Raw genomic sequence first — 15,808 nt, 5'->3', positions numbered from 1 at the left:
GATATGTTAATCTGGATGATGTGCTCAAACCACTGGAATGAGCACTTAACCAACAACTTTCTGACCTGTCAACTTGAAAACTAAGAATTGGACTACAGCACACAAAAACAGTCATACCGTTTTCCTTGTATCCTGAGTATTGACTGTGCTTCTTCCAATTGTTCCTGCTGTTTTGCCTTTGGTGCTATACTATCATGGATCAATCGCGCACACAGGTCAGTGTAGTCCTTGGCAATTGCACGCAGCAACCATCGCAACCCCTTCAAAATGGTTTTGTCTAGTTTCTTTTCAGCATAGTCCAAAGTAGCTGAGCATGGTTCCTTAAGAAAAAGGATTTGAATTACTACCAATGCAATCAATGGTTTACCACAGTAGTTTGAAGTTCAGTGAGAGCTAACTCATCAACACTAAGCAGTTGCATGTTTTACTTTAAAAAACCACCAAGTCATTAAAAGTAAAGCAGTTACACAATGCTGTATAAAATTGGCTAAGTGTTAATAATGGTTAATTCCAGGAGCCTTACTGAGGTTCCTCATATTATCTTCCCAAACTCTCCTAATTACCTATGGACTGTGACCGTATGGCTCCCCACGCATCATATTCTCCCTCTTGCCAAAGGAGGAAGTATTGGCCACCATCAGGACATCCTGGGATTCCTGGTGCTTATCAAACATTGGCAGTCTGGAGCTGGCCTTCACAGAATCAATTTTCCCAGCCATGTCTGACAGAGGGAAATTGACACCCTGCTTTGCTGACAGGAATTTGGAGGTCTGGCAGACAGGTGGGGGGTGTGATTGCCACCCATAGCGCATACTCTGAGATGTTAGAGTCTGATGTCCAAGATGAAGTTCGAGAGAAGCAAGAGGTGAACTGAAGTCACCAGGTTATCATTTCTGACATTCATGTCAGGATTGTTGCTGTCTAGATTCTATCTGGAGATTGGGATAATGGGAAACTGCATATCAATGAGATGTGACTAATGCATACAAGAAGGCTTTTCACTACTCTACTACTTCTCACTACTAGTGCAAATATTACAGCTGGTCAGGCAGCAACTGAGGAGCAGGAAAATCGACATTTTGGACAAAAGGCCTTCATCAGGAAGCCCTTCATCAGGGCATTCCTGATGAAGGGCTTTTGCCCGAAATGTCGATTCTCCTGCTTCTTGGATGCTTCCTGACTGGCTGTGCTTTTCCAGCATCACACTCTTGGCTCTGATTTCCAGCATCTGCAGTCCTCTCTTTCGCCTAGTGCAAATATTACCTCAACATTCAACACTTTGTTGGAAAATGGGACTCCTTGCTCTCACCATCTGCTTATTGCGAATCTCACATGATTCTCCCAACTTTCTTACCAATGCCCACTTTATTGAGTGGCTGAAGACATTCAGCCCATGGTAATAATACTTTTTGGAGTTTTGTTGATATATGGGCTATTTGGACTCACGCAGAAGATGAATTCAAAGAATTTATCCTTATCCGCAATATTATCAACCATCCATCAAACCTAAATCTACAACACACACGAAAAGATTTAATTTCCTAAAAGTTTCAGTATTTAAATTGGCTTCAAACCGCAGACTTTCTTTTTTCAAAATAGTGTAACTGACACACATTTCCACATACAAAAGGTTATCACCCTCAACACACGTTCTGCAGACTGGTGAGGTCACACCTAATGCATTTCCATCACATATACACAAAGCTGATGGAAATATATATAATTATTCAGAAGAATAACCATCCCAAAGAGCAATTTCCAAAAGATGTAATTGTCCAAATTCACAATAAAACAGGAAGGTGACTTGAAAATAACGCTGAGTATCCGACGAGGATGATTATTAGCCTCCCCATCCCCCTATCCTGAAGCTGCCCTCTTCTTGTCTCCCTTTGCAGCCTTTTTCTCTCCTCACTGTACTTGCAGCTTCCTTCCCCCCATTCTTGTTGCATCCTTGTATCCCTCCTTCTCTCTTCTAGCCGCCTCCTTGCCCATTCTTCATTGTAGTCTCCATCCTTCCTGCTGCTCTCTCTTGCAATCTTCTCCCCTCCCCAAATGCATTCCTATCTCTCTGTTGTTTTTGTCTGCTTTGCCCCCCTCTTGTAGCCTTCTTCTCCCTCCAAAACCTTGCAGCCTAACCCTATGCCTTCTTCCCATCCTGAAGCTGTTCTTTACCCCTGGCAGATCCCAATTCTCCTTACTCTCCAACTCCTACCTTAGACCTAGCAGTTGGCACTTGGCCAATGGCAAAAATCCCAGTCTCTGGCATAGGCCTCAATTCCCAGAAAAAACTCTGCCACCATAAACACCCCAGACTTGGGCAAAAGCCCCAGACCCCAAAAAAGAGCTTCTCGAAGCTTCCCATCATTTCCCACATTGCTACCATGTGCTTTCCTCCAGACACATGCTCTTTCTCTCCTACAATTGCCAGGAGAAAAAGCACAAAGAGAACCAGCTTATGGCTGAAGGAACAGCTCCTCACAAATTCACTCTATTATCAGGGCAACCTTTTTCTCATTGGTTGCCCCAGTGATTGATTGCTCCCAGGTATTTTGGGGATTTCACCTCCTGCTCCCATGTATTTTGAATCCTGATTCCCTGACTGTTAAGTTGGAGTTTTTGCCTGTTAAAAAAATTCTGTTCACTATCTATTTAGTTTTAAGTCTTGCCTTACAATACCTCACCTCTCCACACCATTGATTGTTATATTGAGTAGAATTCTCTCCATAAGGGCATTGTGGATCAACATACAGCACATATACTGCAATGGTTCAAGAAGGTAGCTCACCACGACTTTCTCAAGGGCAACTAGGTGCGGGCAATTAATGCTGGTGAGCCAGTGATGCCCACATCCCATGAGTGAATAGTAAAATAAATTTTCTCAGATTCTCTCAATGCCTCACTTAAACTAATCATGAACAAGAATAGCCTATAGTGACTGTCAGGGCTCCTAGATGTTATAACATATGAAAACCCCACGAGATGCCCCTGTTCACAGATTTAAGCCTTCAAGTATAGATGCCACCAGAACACTTTGTACACTTGAAACTTGGCTAAAGTCTAGGTAAGACAAAATTCTCTCCATCTAGTATGTGGCTGTAATAAGAAGATTGCAAACCAAATCTAATGAGCAGTTGAATAAAATACAAGGAAAGAAAGTAAGAAAATTCTGAATTATCCTAGAAGTTGTATAGCAAATAAATCATGTTAATGCAGAAATGTAAAATACACTAAATAATTTATTTCATGGCATTCACAATAAATTTGTTTTCTGCCTTGGTGATTGAATTTGTACAGTACTAACTGTGTCAAGACAGCTGGAATACCATTTTAAAATTGAAGATTTATTACATTGACATTGGAAGAGATACATTTTTAAGATCAACTTGTGAAGTTAAAAGTCATCTTCAGGTTATTTATTATCAGTAATGTTGTTACTTGTTGCATTCGCAGTTTTCTATGGCGTATAGGGAATAGAGGATGGTGAGATATATTGGTCAACTTGATAAATGAATGGCAATAATTGTTCTTGGATGTATATTCAGTTCATACCACACCTTAGGCAATAAAGACAATAAAAATACAACTTGTACTTTTAAACTGAATTAAATTGTTGTGAAAAATATGAAGTGGTTATCTGATGAGATGCCATGAAACACATTGCGTGAGTGTAAAAATCTAGAAGAATATTCTGCAAGTTACTAATTATCCAATCTAATCCCTAACAAAATATACCAACAGAGCTGCACAGCTGAACGTTTGCTGTATCCTATATTTCATCAGATCTAAACCCATCTGAATTGGTGGGTTTTGGTCATTTGTATAGTCCTGATGTGTCGCCTGTTTGGGGCAGCACTTTGCGCAGTATGGAGCCTGGAGACAGGGAACATTACAGCAGTAAAAATGATCACCAAAAGCAGCTCAAGAAAGCAGCACTAGTTCAACACCACTGTTTACAGTTTCTCCCTCTTCAAATTTCTAATCAGAGATGGACAGGACACAGGCACTCAGGCCAATGTATCGGCAGTTCCTCAACGCAAACTCCCCGCTGATAATAGAAAATGAAAATAGGGCGAGATCAATGGCAGCTCCATTGCAGCTTCAAGTATTTGAATTTCTTGCTCTCGTCCTCAGGGGAAAGTATGAAAATTCCACTGGAACTCATAAGAGTCATCATCTCTGTTTCCATATTATGTCAGGAAGAAGTCCAGATGCATTCACAAGACAATTGTGGCTTAACAATCATGGATAACTATCCTTTATTAATAATTTACCAAATACATCACAATCATTGCAGAGCTCTCGATAACAGCATCTTGTGCATTCATGGACATAATACGGTTGTAAAAATAAATGCTATATATATATTTGAGTAATGGTTAATCTTCTGTAAAAGATGGCCGCTGCTTTTAGCTAAATATGTAAACTCTTTCAATTTACTACCTGCTTGCTGCTGAAGTCAAATTCACCTGGTTTAAGCCTACTAATCCTTAGAATCATAGGACAGCATGCCATTGAAAGTGGCTCCTTGTACCTACACAAATCAAGGCTACCATCTTGCTAGTATGCATTGCATTCCTGCCAAACCATGCCTTCTAATATGGCAACTAGATATCAAGAAGGAACAGCAAATGCGAAGGCCAGTTTCGATTGAAATTAATGAGACTGCAGAGCAGACAAATAATTGTGCAGCAGCAAGGGAATTTATGATATGGAGAAGAATGCTAGAGATTGGAGAAAGCTCCCTAACACCTGAGGCCAAAGAATAAGAAATGCAAACAGACAAAATCTAGCACGTAGCCACAGTGAAAAACTAATTTACAAAATACCACAATGAAAACTGCCAAAATGAACTCTTGGTTTCTTGTGGTATAACCAAAATATCACGCTTAAACAAGCTAGAAAATTTGGGAATGCAGATTTCAGAGTCATGTCAGATTGGCATACCAGGTTGATGAAGAGAAATAGGGTTGGATCACAACAGAAGACCAAGATTTCATATAATCTCCCACACCAGGTATATTACATTTCAGTAGTTTATAGTCAAATTTTGACAAAAGAATAAGCGAAAAGTGTGAAACTGCATGAGAGTCTGATGAAGTTTGATATGCCAGCCAAATGGTGGATAAAGTTAGAGAAAATATAACTTCTATAAGATTCACTTTTGAGCTGTCACATATATCTAATGAGACAAAGCTTAACACAATGGTGATGTTCACAAAAAAAAAATTCCTTAAGAGAAATTTCTTAAAGATGTAGTTGTCCCAATTCCCAGATGAAAGTGGCTTAAAAATAAAGTTGATGGAAGTTTGGAGTTTGGAGCTTATGTTAGAACATAGAATAGTGATGCTGCAGTGATTCTTTGTAGTCTAACATGCCTTAGAGTCATAGAGCCATACAGCACCGAAACAGATCCGGATGTGTCTCTAAACAAGCCCTTCACGTATAGCATGAGAATAAAGTGGAGTGACGGAATGATTGGAGGAAAGAAGCGTTAACCAGTCTTGGAACAGTCAAATCTGTAATAGCAAGACGATGATGGATGGTGGATTTCAATCTCTACAAATTATTACTTGTGTAAAAGTTGACCCCGAACATTTGACTGAAGAATTTAGTCTTAGAATTTTGCCCTTTCCATTATTATCTGTTGTATCTTGGGATTGAATATCAGTCCCTAATATCCAGCAGCTTGCCTTGCTTTCAAGCACCACATTTGACCAAGGGACACAACCACATTGGCACAGAACAGGAAGTTTCAGTTCTCCCCTACTGATACCTTGTGGTTGAAGGGTATCTGATGGGAGGTACAAGTTAAAATGTGCTCTAATATTTTTGAAGAAGACGTGTAGGCAGTCCAAACTGATAGTAAATTGTACAGCAAGACAGAAGTTCAATGAAACTTACAATGCGGCAGATGGATTTATTTTCATTTGCCAGTTTTCCCAAGGATAGTTGCTCAATAATGTCGAACTCTGGTAGTGCCTCAGTCTTATCCTGCTTGTTCGCTAGTCTAAACAAAAAGTAAATGATGAAACACGAATATCGCAACTTCCGCACGTAAATACATATTAAATTCAGCTGATTCATTCCAAGTCCTACTACAATATAAGTTTGAGTATGTGCAGAAAAGAAGCTGCATAACTTGCACACCCACAACACCAGGGGTCAATTGGCAGTGGGGCATATTGTGTTGGAAAATATTAGAATGACCACTAGTTCTAACTCGAACGATTGAATTATGGTGGATTTTCCAATTTGATGGAAAATGGTTGGTCCAAATTGTTGTTCTGTTAAAATCAGTGACCAGTTGAAAGTATACCTTAATCTGCCTTAGTCTACATCTCAGTATAGTCTTTAACAATACACCAAAATTGAACAGGAAAAATATGTAAATGAATAATTTGTTAATATTATTCTGTACACTTCCTGTAAACTAGATTTCAACAACTAGAATACTTAAGCTTCTATAATGTTTTCCACATACATAGTGGCATATCAGGCATCTAGTGATGCAAAGCAGGAAGAAAATGTGAGCAATAATACAGCATCTAGCGAGAGAAGGGATATAGAACTGTTAAAAAGGATTGCAATATGTTTTTCAGGACAGGGAGGGATTTGATGAGATGGATTGATCGGAGAGGGAGTTGCCAAGTGACAGAAAGAGCAAACACTAATACTAGAGCATAGTAACCCAAATATGGGAGATGTGAAGGATGCATGTGTCCATAATATGAACGAAAAAAATCAGTGAAGCAGAGTGAGACAAGTCCACAGAGTGGTTTGTACGTGAGGACAAAGAAGGTGCAGTCACTTTGCTAGGGTACAGAAATCCAATAGAGTTTGGAAAGGCAGGTACAATAGAGGAGACAGGACTTTATGCTAATGAATACTTAGATCTTCACATTTTGAATAGTTGCAATATATACGGTATAAGCAGGGAGGTCAGCAAGGAAAACCTGACAAACTTTGAGCACCTGAAATGGGGTTTCAGCAGCAGTGAAAAACAACAGATAGTGTTGAAGGAAAGCAAAGTACAGGAACCTTAGCTTGTGATGGTAGTTAGGAAGGTTAATAGAATGAATGTCAATAGGATCCAAACAGATGTGGCTGGTGCTAAATTGGAGGTAAATTTAGTTTATCCAGGCTTACTGTCAGAAAAGCAGCTAAGGATCCATTAATCCTTTGAGTAATGGAGGAGACTGAAATAGAATTGGATATTTTCTTATTAATGTTAACAAAGTTTAGCATGGAAATGTGAACAAGGGAGGGGACCAAGAATAGAATTCTATGAGGGTGATCATGAAGAGAAGCAGCTAGAAGTATTGTGAAAATACTATAACTACTGGTACTAGAATACTAGAAATGATGATGTTATTGACGCTGTAGGGATTGGTAAAATCAGGTTATACCATAGAGACAGAGCAGAAGCATGGAATGATTTATGATATTGAAGACATTCAAAAGGTCGAGGAGTATGAAAAAAAAAGCAAGTTACAGTCACAAAAGAAAAATAGTATCTTCATTGAATTGAATTGGTGGCTTTGATCACAGTGGTGCTGACAATGTGAGAGCTGAATACGGAGAGTTCAGAAATTTGAGGACATTGTTCCTGGTCAATACATTCCAGAACTTTGGAAGCATGGGAACACTGGAAGTACTATGGTGGGTAAAGTGACCAAGGGCAGGAGCATTACTAGGCTGTGATCTGGACTTCCACCCCTCACTTAAGTGGAAGCCTCACCTCAGAGACCTGCGGTCAATCTGGAATTGACTGGAAGCCCAGTAGCTCCAGCAGCATAGGTGGCCAGGTCTGGGATTGTACCAGATTCTAAATCCTGGAGGAATGCCCCTGAGTGAGACATTCCCTCTTCCTGCCTGGTGAATGAGAAGGATGACCTGCCAAGCTTCCCCAATGCCACTGAACTCCCCCTGACAGCCTTAAAAAAACATCCCTGACTTAAAATACTCGTGACTTGATCACATAAGGTACAAAATTAAGGTGAGAGTGGATGAGCTGTCCCTAGGCTTTGCTAACCTCTTGGAAAATTATGGATGGATCAGGGGCAGGTGGGAGTGTGGTGGAAAATTTCTTGTGGGTCCTGCAGAAGAGCTATTGGTTGAGGACTATAAAACTCTGCCCCAAGGGACTTTTTATGATAGGGGATGGTATTAGCCATTCAGAAGGGATAGAATCATCACCAGAGAAAAAGAAATAACTGTACCAATAAGCATGCGCTGATGAGCAAAACAAACTTAGGAGGAACGTACTGTAGTAAGGAGGTTGCTACAGTAGGATAGGGAACCAAACGAAGGGTTGATGGGGTAGTTAACACATGCCACAAGCTGGGAGAGAGATGGAGGAGAAATGACTGTACTTGAAAGAAACAGGTCAGAAAAAACTGTCCTTCATTGAAATTTTAAAATTCTCACAAGGAAATGATACAATGGATTTTCAAGTTAATACCATTTACTTAGCTAACTTAAGCGCAAACAATAAACCAAAAGCTTTCTTCAACTCATTATCAATCTTGTCCTCTTTTAAACATCAAATGATTTTTATTGATTTAATGATTATTGATTTTCAGAACTTACACAAGAACAGGCTTCCCAGACATCTTTTGATGTTTTAGTACTTCACACAGAACATTTCTAGCTTCCCCCATCCGCTTCACATCCGTTGAGTCAACAACGAAAATAAAACCATGGGCTTCAGGATAATAATTCTTCCAAGTACTTCGGATTTTCTCCTCACCTCCAAGGTCAAATACTGTCACATTAAAACGATCTACCTTGAGATCAATCCTGGAAAATCCACCACTTGGACGAATTAAGAATGGAGATTCTGGATGGAAACAATGATTAGAAGTCACAAAATATTAATGTTATTTTTGGAACTGGAATACTTTTTCCACTTTGTATGTGACAGATCTATTAAAGCAGGATTATACAACAGTAAATTAATATTGTTCCAGCAAAGTGCCTTAATTTCAAATCACAGTACATATTCATGCTTTTCTTCCTTATTGTAATAAAAGCAAAATGTATGAAATGCAAGAAATACAGAAATGTTTAATTTTAAGGATTACAACACGGGGACTGGAAACCTGTTAGCTCACTTGGCAAGATGGCTGATATATAATTCAGAATGACACCAATAGCATGGGATTCAATCCCTGTTCTGACTGAAGAAGTCTTGGAGTCTGCCTCCTTATCCTGCCTTCATACAAATTCACAGCATAAGCTAATGATTCAGCAACACGTAACAATCATGGATGCTGCCTAGATTGTAGCCTGAGCAAAAGTTAAAATTGTGCAAATTACTGTAAGGTAATTGCCAAATGACAGTGATTTAGTATGTAAAAAATAATAACAATGCCATGCATGACTACAGAAAATGAATTAACAATGGTAATCTCATCATTTGAATCTATGATGTGAGAAACAGTATTTTAGACCTATCCAAATTGGACATGGTATTATACATTTGAAATTATTCTCGTTTATCTGCTTTGCTTGAGATAATCCAAAGCAATGGAGAGCCACACTGGGAATTCCCTTGGTGCTCTCCCAATCAACCATATAACTTTCATTAGGATCAGTGTAAAGGCTATTTGTAGCATGTATCTGGAAGTTCTACTGATATTCCATGGAAATTATGGTGATCCCTTGATCGGACACTGAAGGAACATTCCAGCATGAGAATGTAACAAAGGGAAGCCTGCAGATATCAAGCTATGCAATCATCTCTCCTTTTGGTTCTGGTGAACTGTGTCATTTACATAATATACATTGTTTCAAAGAATATATTCACTTTTAATAAGGTTCACCACAGTATAATTGGTAAGATTTGAGAGTCAATGGTAAAGCAAAGATGCTTGCAACACTGACATTGAAGAACAATGCACTGTGTGTGTCCATAATCTGTATGGGGATAGATTTACCTCTCTCTTTCTGTGCAGTTAAATGTGCAACATAGTTTAATTGGAATTTCCATGATCAACCTGCAATGAAATCATCAAATTATCCAAGCAGCCAATCATATTAAAGTATTCTTACCGACAGCCAACAAGGAAATAAAAAGCACGAATAAACAAATAATTTCTTACAAGTTTACAATGCGTGGTGTAAAAATAGGGATGTACACATTGGTGAAACTGAAAGCAGAATATGAAACCAAACTTTATTTTTAGATGTTTTGGTTGTTCATTCATGGGATGTAGGCATCATTGACTGGGCTAGCATTTATTGTTCAGCCCTGACTGCCCTTGAGAAGATGGTGGTGAGCTGCCTTATTGATTCAGTACTGTCCATTTGCTGTATGTGCAACTATAATGCCATAAGACCACAAAACCATAAAAAATAGGAACATGAATAGGCTATTCGGCCATTGGAGCCTGCTCCACTATTCAAGAGGATTGTGGCTGAGTCAACATTCCTCATATCCACTTTCCTGCATTTTCCCCATAATCCTTGAAAAGTTGACCAAGAATCTGTTTCAGCCTTAAATACATAAAGACCTTTCCCCCACAGCTCTCTGTAGCAAAGAGTTCCAAAGACTCTCAACTCTCTGAGAGAAGAAATTCCTCCTCATCTCAGTTTTAAATTGGCATCTCTTTATTCTAAGACAATGTCCACTTGTCCTAGACTCTAGCATGAGATGAAACATCTCAGTATTTACCCTGTCAAGCCCCTTAATGACCCTATGTGCTTCAATGACATCACCTCTCATTCTGCTAAACTCCAGTGAGTGGTGTCCCAAACTGTTTAGCCTTTGCTCATAAAACAATCCCTTTATGTCAGGGATCATTCCAGTGAGCCTTCTCTGAACTGTCTCCAATGTAATGACATATTTCCTTAAATAAGAGGACTAAAGCTGCTCACAATGCTCCAGAAGTGATCTCACTAATACCTTGCATGGTTGCAGTAAGACTTCCCTTCTCTTATACTTCAACCCCCTTGTATTAAGGACTAACATTCCATTAGTCTTCCTGATTACTATTAGGGAGGAAGTTCCAGGATTTTGGCCAAGTTACACTGAAGGAACGTCAATATATTTGCAAGTCAGATGGCTTGGAGGGAAAATTGCAGCAGGTGGTGTTCCTATGTAACTATTGCCCTTGTCCTTCTAGATTGTAGCAATTGTGGGTTTGCAAGGTGTTATCTAAGAAGCCTTAGAGAGTTTCTGCAATGCATCTTATAGATAGTACACATTGCTGCTACTGAGCATCAATATTGGAGGGACTGAATATTTTAAGATGTGGTGACAATCACATGAGCTACTTTGTTGTGTAAAGCTTCTTGAGTGTTGTTGGAGCTGCATTGATCCAGGCAAGTGGAGAGTAATCCATCACACTCCTGTCTTGGGATTTGTAGATGGGTGGACAGGCTTTGGGGAGTCAGCAGGGGAGTTACTCACTGCTGAATTCCTAGCCTCTAACCTGCTCCAGTACCACAGTATTTATATGATGAGTCCATTTAAGATCCTGGTCAATCGCCATTCCCAGAATGCTGATAGTGGGAGATTCAATGATGATGATGATGATGATGATGATGATGATGATGATGATGATGATATGTTAAGTGACAATAGTTAGATTCTCTTGTTGGAGGTGGTCATTTCCTGCCTCTTCAGTGGCACGAATGTTACTTGTCAGTCCAAACCTGGAAATTCTCCAGGTCTTGCTGCATTTGAACATGGTCTGCTTCAGGATCTAAGTTGTCATAAATGGTGTTAAGTATTATACAATTATCAGTGAACATTGCCACTTCTGACCTGATGATGGAGAGAAGATCATTGACGCAGCAGTTAAATATCATTGGTCCTCAGACATTACCGTGAGGAACTCCTGCAGAAATGTCCTTGATTTGGGATGATTGACCTCCAACAATCAAATTTCTTTATGCCGGGTATGGCTTCACCTGTGGAGAGTTTTCTGCCTGGCTCCCACTGATTCCTGTTTTGCTAGGATTCCTTGATGCCACTCTTGATCTAATGTGGTCTTGATGTCAAGGGCAGTTACTCTCCCATGAGGTGACAGCTGGGATTCAGCTTTTTTGTCAATGTATGAGCTATGGTTGTAAAGAGGTTAAATGAGTGAGCCTGGCAGAAGCCAAAAAGAGCAGATTGTGAGTCACTTAGCCCTGTCTATCACTTACTGTTTATGCATTTTAGTTAAAAAAGAGTCCTGTGTTGTAGCTTCACTAGGATGAGACATCATTTTTAGATATGCCTGGCACAGCTTCCGGCATGCCTTCCTGCAAAAGACGTTGATCCCCTGGTTTGATTGTGCAGTGTAGGGGATGTTTTGGATCATGAAGTTGTAAAATTCTTCCATATAATTCTGCTGCTTTGGTAATAACTGACAGCCTGTCGTGGATGGATATGCATGATCTATTCAAAGTCTATTCCATTTAGCATCATGATAGTACACATAATATGATGGAGGTATCCTCATGTGAAGATGGGACTGGTCTCCCCAAGGACCGAGTTATTCTTACCGACTAATACTATTACATTTAAAATTAATCATTATTGATAACTTCTCATATAATTTTCAGGACCAGTTCTGCTGTTCAGTGGTAGTCAAAAATCCCACTAAGCCTTGCTGAATGAATCTTAATTTTTCACGATTCGGAGATGCTGGTGTTGGACTGTGGTGTACAAAGTTAAAAATCACACAACACCAGGTTATAGTCCAACAGGTTTAATTGGAAGCACACCGAAAGCTAGTGTGCTTCCAATTAAACCTGTTGGACTATAACCTGGTGTTGTGTGATTTTTAACTTAATTTTTCATGCTTACTTCATTGACATGCGATGTAGGCACAGGGAACAAGGAAGCATTTTCCAAGTTGATAGATTTTGTTAACAGCTATGACTTGGGTGGGGACAGTGCCTCAGTGCAGCCTGTGGCTGAGTGACAGGCCATAACTTAAGGCTTCATGTTTATCTGTGTTTGCACTAAATCCTGAAGTTATGGACAGATTTAGACAGAGGATAATGGTAGCAACATTGTTGGTTGCAATTGTTTGAATCATGTTCCTTAGGAATAATTGCTTTATGCAATGTGTACAAAATCATAAATACATTATTAATAGTCATAATACTGAGACTTTTGCACTTTAGTTCTTGTCCTGAGTAAATGTTCAGAGATTAAAACAAAAAAAACTGCGAATCAGAGTAAACATAGGATAATAGCTAGTCCAAAATTTTGAATATTAGCATCAGAAAGCATCATAAAATTACATCTATAGTACATTAAAATCTTAGGTCTTGATGCATTTCCTGCTGATTATTTCCTTTATAAATGACTATGTCTACATTTGTATAAGCAGGTCCCATTACAAATCTATCACACTGCAGTTATATCTTTCTGCCTGTGGAAGTACAAGGTACAAATCTATCTGTACAGAATGAAGAAAGAACACATCTGCACACCACCTATCAACTTTCTGCATTAAACATTTCATAATCACTTAAAATGGAAATGCCCTACTTAATTTTTTACACCCTAGTTTTATCTCTCCTATTTTGGTGCATTGCAGTTTTTAAAATTAATTATATCTACAGACCCAAACTGAATAACAACTCAGCCCCTAACTATACCTCATCTCAAAACTGTACCTAGTTTTGACTTCCTTTGTGCATTGTCAAAGGCATTCCATTAAAATACCCAATGTTCTCCAGCATCCCTCCCTGATTACAAGTAAGTTGATAAATAGAAAAATGATATGTCATCCTGCTATATACTCACAACTATTTTTCCAATTATTCATGGGATATGGGTAACACTTGTAAGATCAGCATTTATTGACCACCCATATCTGCCTTCAAGAAGACATTGACATCCGGTCTGTGTCCTGAAATGTATTTCCACAGTGCTATTATGAAGGAAGTCTCAGGATTTTAGCTGAGTTTAGTAAATAATTAGCAATATATTTTAAGATCAGGATATTGTGACTCTTAAGACCATGAAACCATACAATCTAGAAGCAAAAGTAGGATATCAGCCCATCACGTCTGTTCTGACATTCAATATAGATGATAGTTGATCTGATAATCCTCAAGGAGAAAGTGAGGACTGCAGATGCTGGAGATCAGAGCTGAAAATGTGTTGCTGGAAAAGCGCAGCAGGTCAGGCAGCATCCAAGGAACAGGAGAATCGACGTTTCGGGCATAAGCCCTTCTTCAGGAATGAGGAAAATGTGCCCAGCAGGCTAAGATAAGAGGTAGGGAGGAGGGACTTGGGGGAGGGGCATTGGAAATGCGATAGGTGGAAGGAGGTCAAGGTGAGGGTGATAGGCCAGAGTGGGGTGGGGGCGGAGAGGTCAGGAAGAAGATTGCAAGTTAGGAAGGCGGTGCTGAGTTCGAGGGATTTGACTGAGACAAGGTGGGGGGAGGGGAAATGAGGAAACTGGAGAAATCTGAGTTCATCCCTTGTGGTTGGAGGGTTCCTAGGCGGAAGATGAGGCGCTCTTCCTCCAACCGTCGTGTTGCTATGGTCTGGCGATGGAGGAGTCCAAGGACCTGCATGTCCTTGGTGGAGTGGGAGGGGGAGTTGAAGTGTTGACCCATGGGGTGGTTGGGTTGGTTGGTCCAGGTGTCCCAGAGGTGTTCTCTGAACCGTTCCGCAAGTAGGTGGCCTGTCTCCCCAATATAGAGGAGGCCACATCGGGTGCAGCGGATGCAATAGATGTTGTGTGTGGAGGTGCAGGTGAATTTGTGGTGGATATGAAAGTATCTCTTGGGACCTTGGAGGCCCAAGGGATGAACTCAGATTTCTCCAGTTTCCTCATTTCCCTCCCCCCCCACCTTGTCTCAGTCAAATCCCTCGAACTCAGCACCGCCTTCCTCACCTGCAATCTTCTTCCTGACCTCTCCGCCCCCACCCCCACTCCGGCCTATCACCTTCACCTTGACCTCCTTCCACCTATCGCATTTCCAACGCCCCTCCCCCAAGTCCCTCCTCCCTACCTTTTATCTTAGCCTGCTGGGCACACTTTCCTCATTCCTGAAGAAGGGCTTATGCCCGAAACGTTGATTCTCCTGTTCCTTGGATGCTGCCTGACCTGCTGCGCTTTTCCAGCAACACATTTTCAGCTCTGATAATCCTCAACTCCATTTTCCTATCTTATCTTTATACTGATTCTGTTCCTCATAACTTCTGTCTATTGCAACCTTGAATATACATAGTGACCCAGCTTTGACAGCCCTCTGTGGTAAAGAATTCCACACATTCTAATGGAAAAAAATTCTTCCTCATATCCGTCTTAAATGGGTGACCCCTTATTCTGAGATTATGCCCACTGGTCATAAAAGTTCCCAATTGGGGAAACAACTTCTCCACATCTACCCTGTCAAGCCCCCTAAGAAACTTATATGTTTCAATAAAGTCACCTCTCATTCTCCTAAACTCCAATGAATACTACTCAATCTCTCCTCGTAAGAAAATCCTACCATACACAGGATCAACCCAGTGAACCTTCTCCAGACTGTCATCAATGTGAGTATATCTTTCTTTAAATAAGGGGACCAAAACTGTTCACAGTATTCCAGTTGTGTTTTGACTCTTTTCCAGTCATTTAACCCGTCTTTATCCATTGATAGACTCTTTGTGTCATCCTCACTATCTTGCCTTTTCACTAATTTTTGGGTCATTTGCAAACAAAGTGATAGTACATTTACTTCCGTCATCAAAGCCATTCATATATATTGTAAATAATTGTGGCCCCAGCACTGACCCTTGTAACATTCCAATATTTAGAGGTTGCTATCCTGAAAATACCTCCCTTATCCTAACTCTTTGTCTTCT

General features: G+C 40.1%; 2 protein-coding genes and 1 long non-coding RNA gene across 3 annotated transcripts in view; 2 read left to right on the top strand and 1 right to left on the bottom strand.

Moving 5' to 3' along the window:
- Positions 1 to 8,713, top strand: part of LOC122557161 (uncharacterized) — a 32,963-nt gene extending 24,250 nt beyond the window's left edge. The window contains exon 4 of the long non-coding RNA XR_015758584.1: positions 8,583 to 8,713. This is a non-coding gene — a long non-coding RNA (uncharacterized LOC122557161). The remainder of the gene's footprint in view (positions 1 to 8,582) is intronic.
- Positions 1 to 15,808, top strand: part of drp2 (dystrophin related protein 2) — a 518,740-nt gene that overhangs the window by 95,104 nt on the left and 407,828 nt on the right. The window lies entirely within an intron of this gene.
- Positions 1 to 15,808, bottom strand: part of LOC122557159 (ADP-ribosylation factor-like protein 13B) — a 51,912-nt gene that overhangs the window by 21,607 nt on the left and 14,497 nt on the right. The window contains exons 4-6 of the mRNA XM_043704528.2: positions 8,590 to 8,839; positions 5,902 to 6,007; positions 118 to 320 (exon numbers count right to left, since the gene is read on the bottom strand). Of these exons, the coding sequence (XP_043560463.2) occupies positions 118 to 320; positions 5,902 to 6,007; positions 8,590 to 8,839 (559 nt within the window). The remainder of the gene's footprint in view (positions 1 to 117; positions 321 to 5,901; positions 6,008 to 8,589; positions 8,840 to 15,808) is intronic.

Source organism: Chiloscyllium plagiosum, unplaced genomic scaffold, assembly GCF_037043375.1.
Source record: "Chiloscyllium plagiosum isolate Xiang-an unplaced genomic scaffold, Cpla_swu_hap1 HiC_scaffold_11, whole genome shotgun sequence".
NCBI lineage: Eukaryota > Metazoa > Chordata > Chondrichthyes > Orectolobiformes > Hemiscylliidae > Chiloscyllium > Chiloscyllium plagiosum.
The sequence above is the reverse complement of the archived record's forward strand: the minus strand, read 5'-3'. Positions and strand labels throughout refer to the sequence as shown.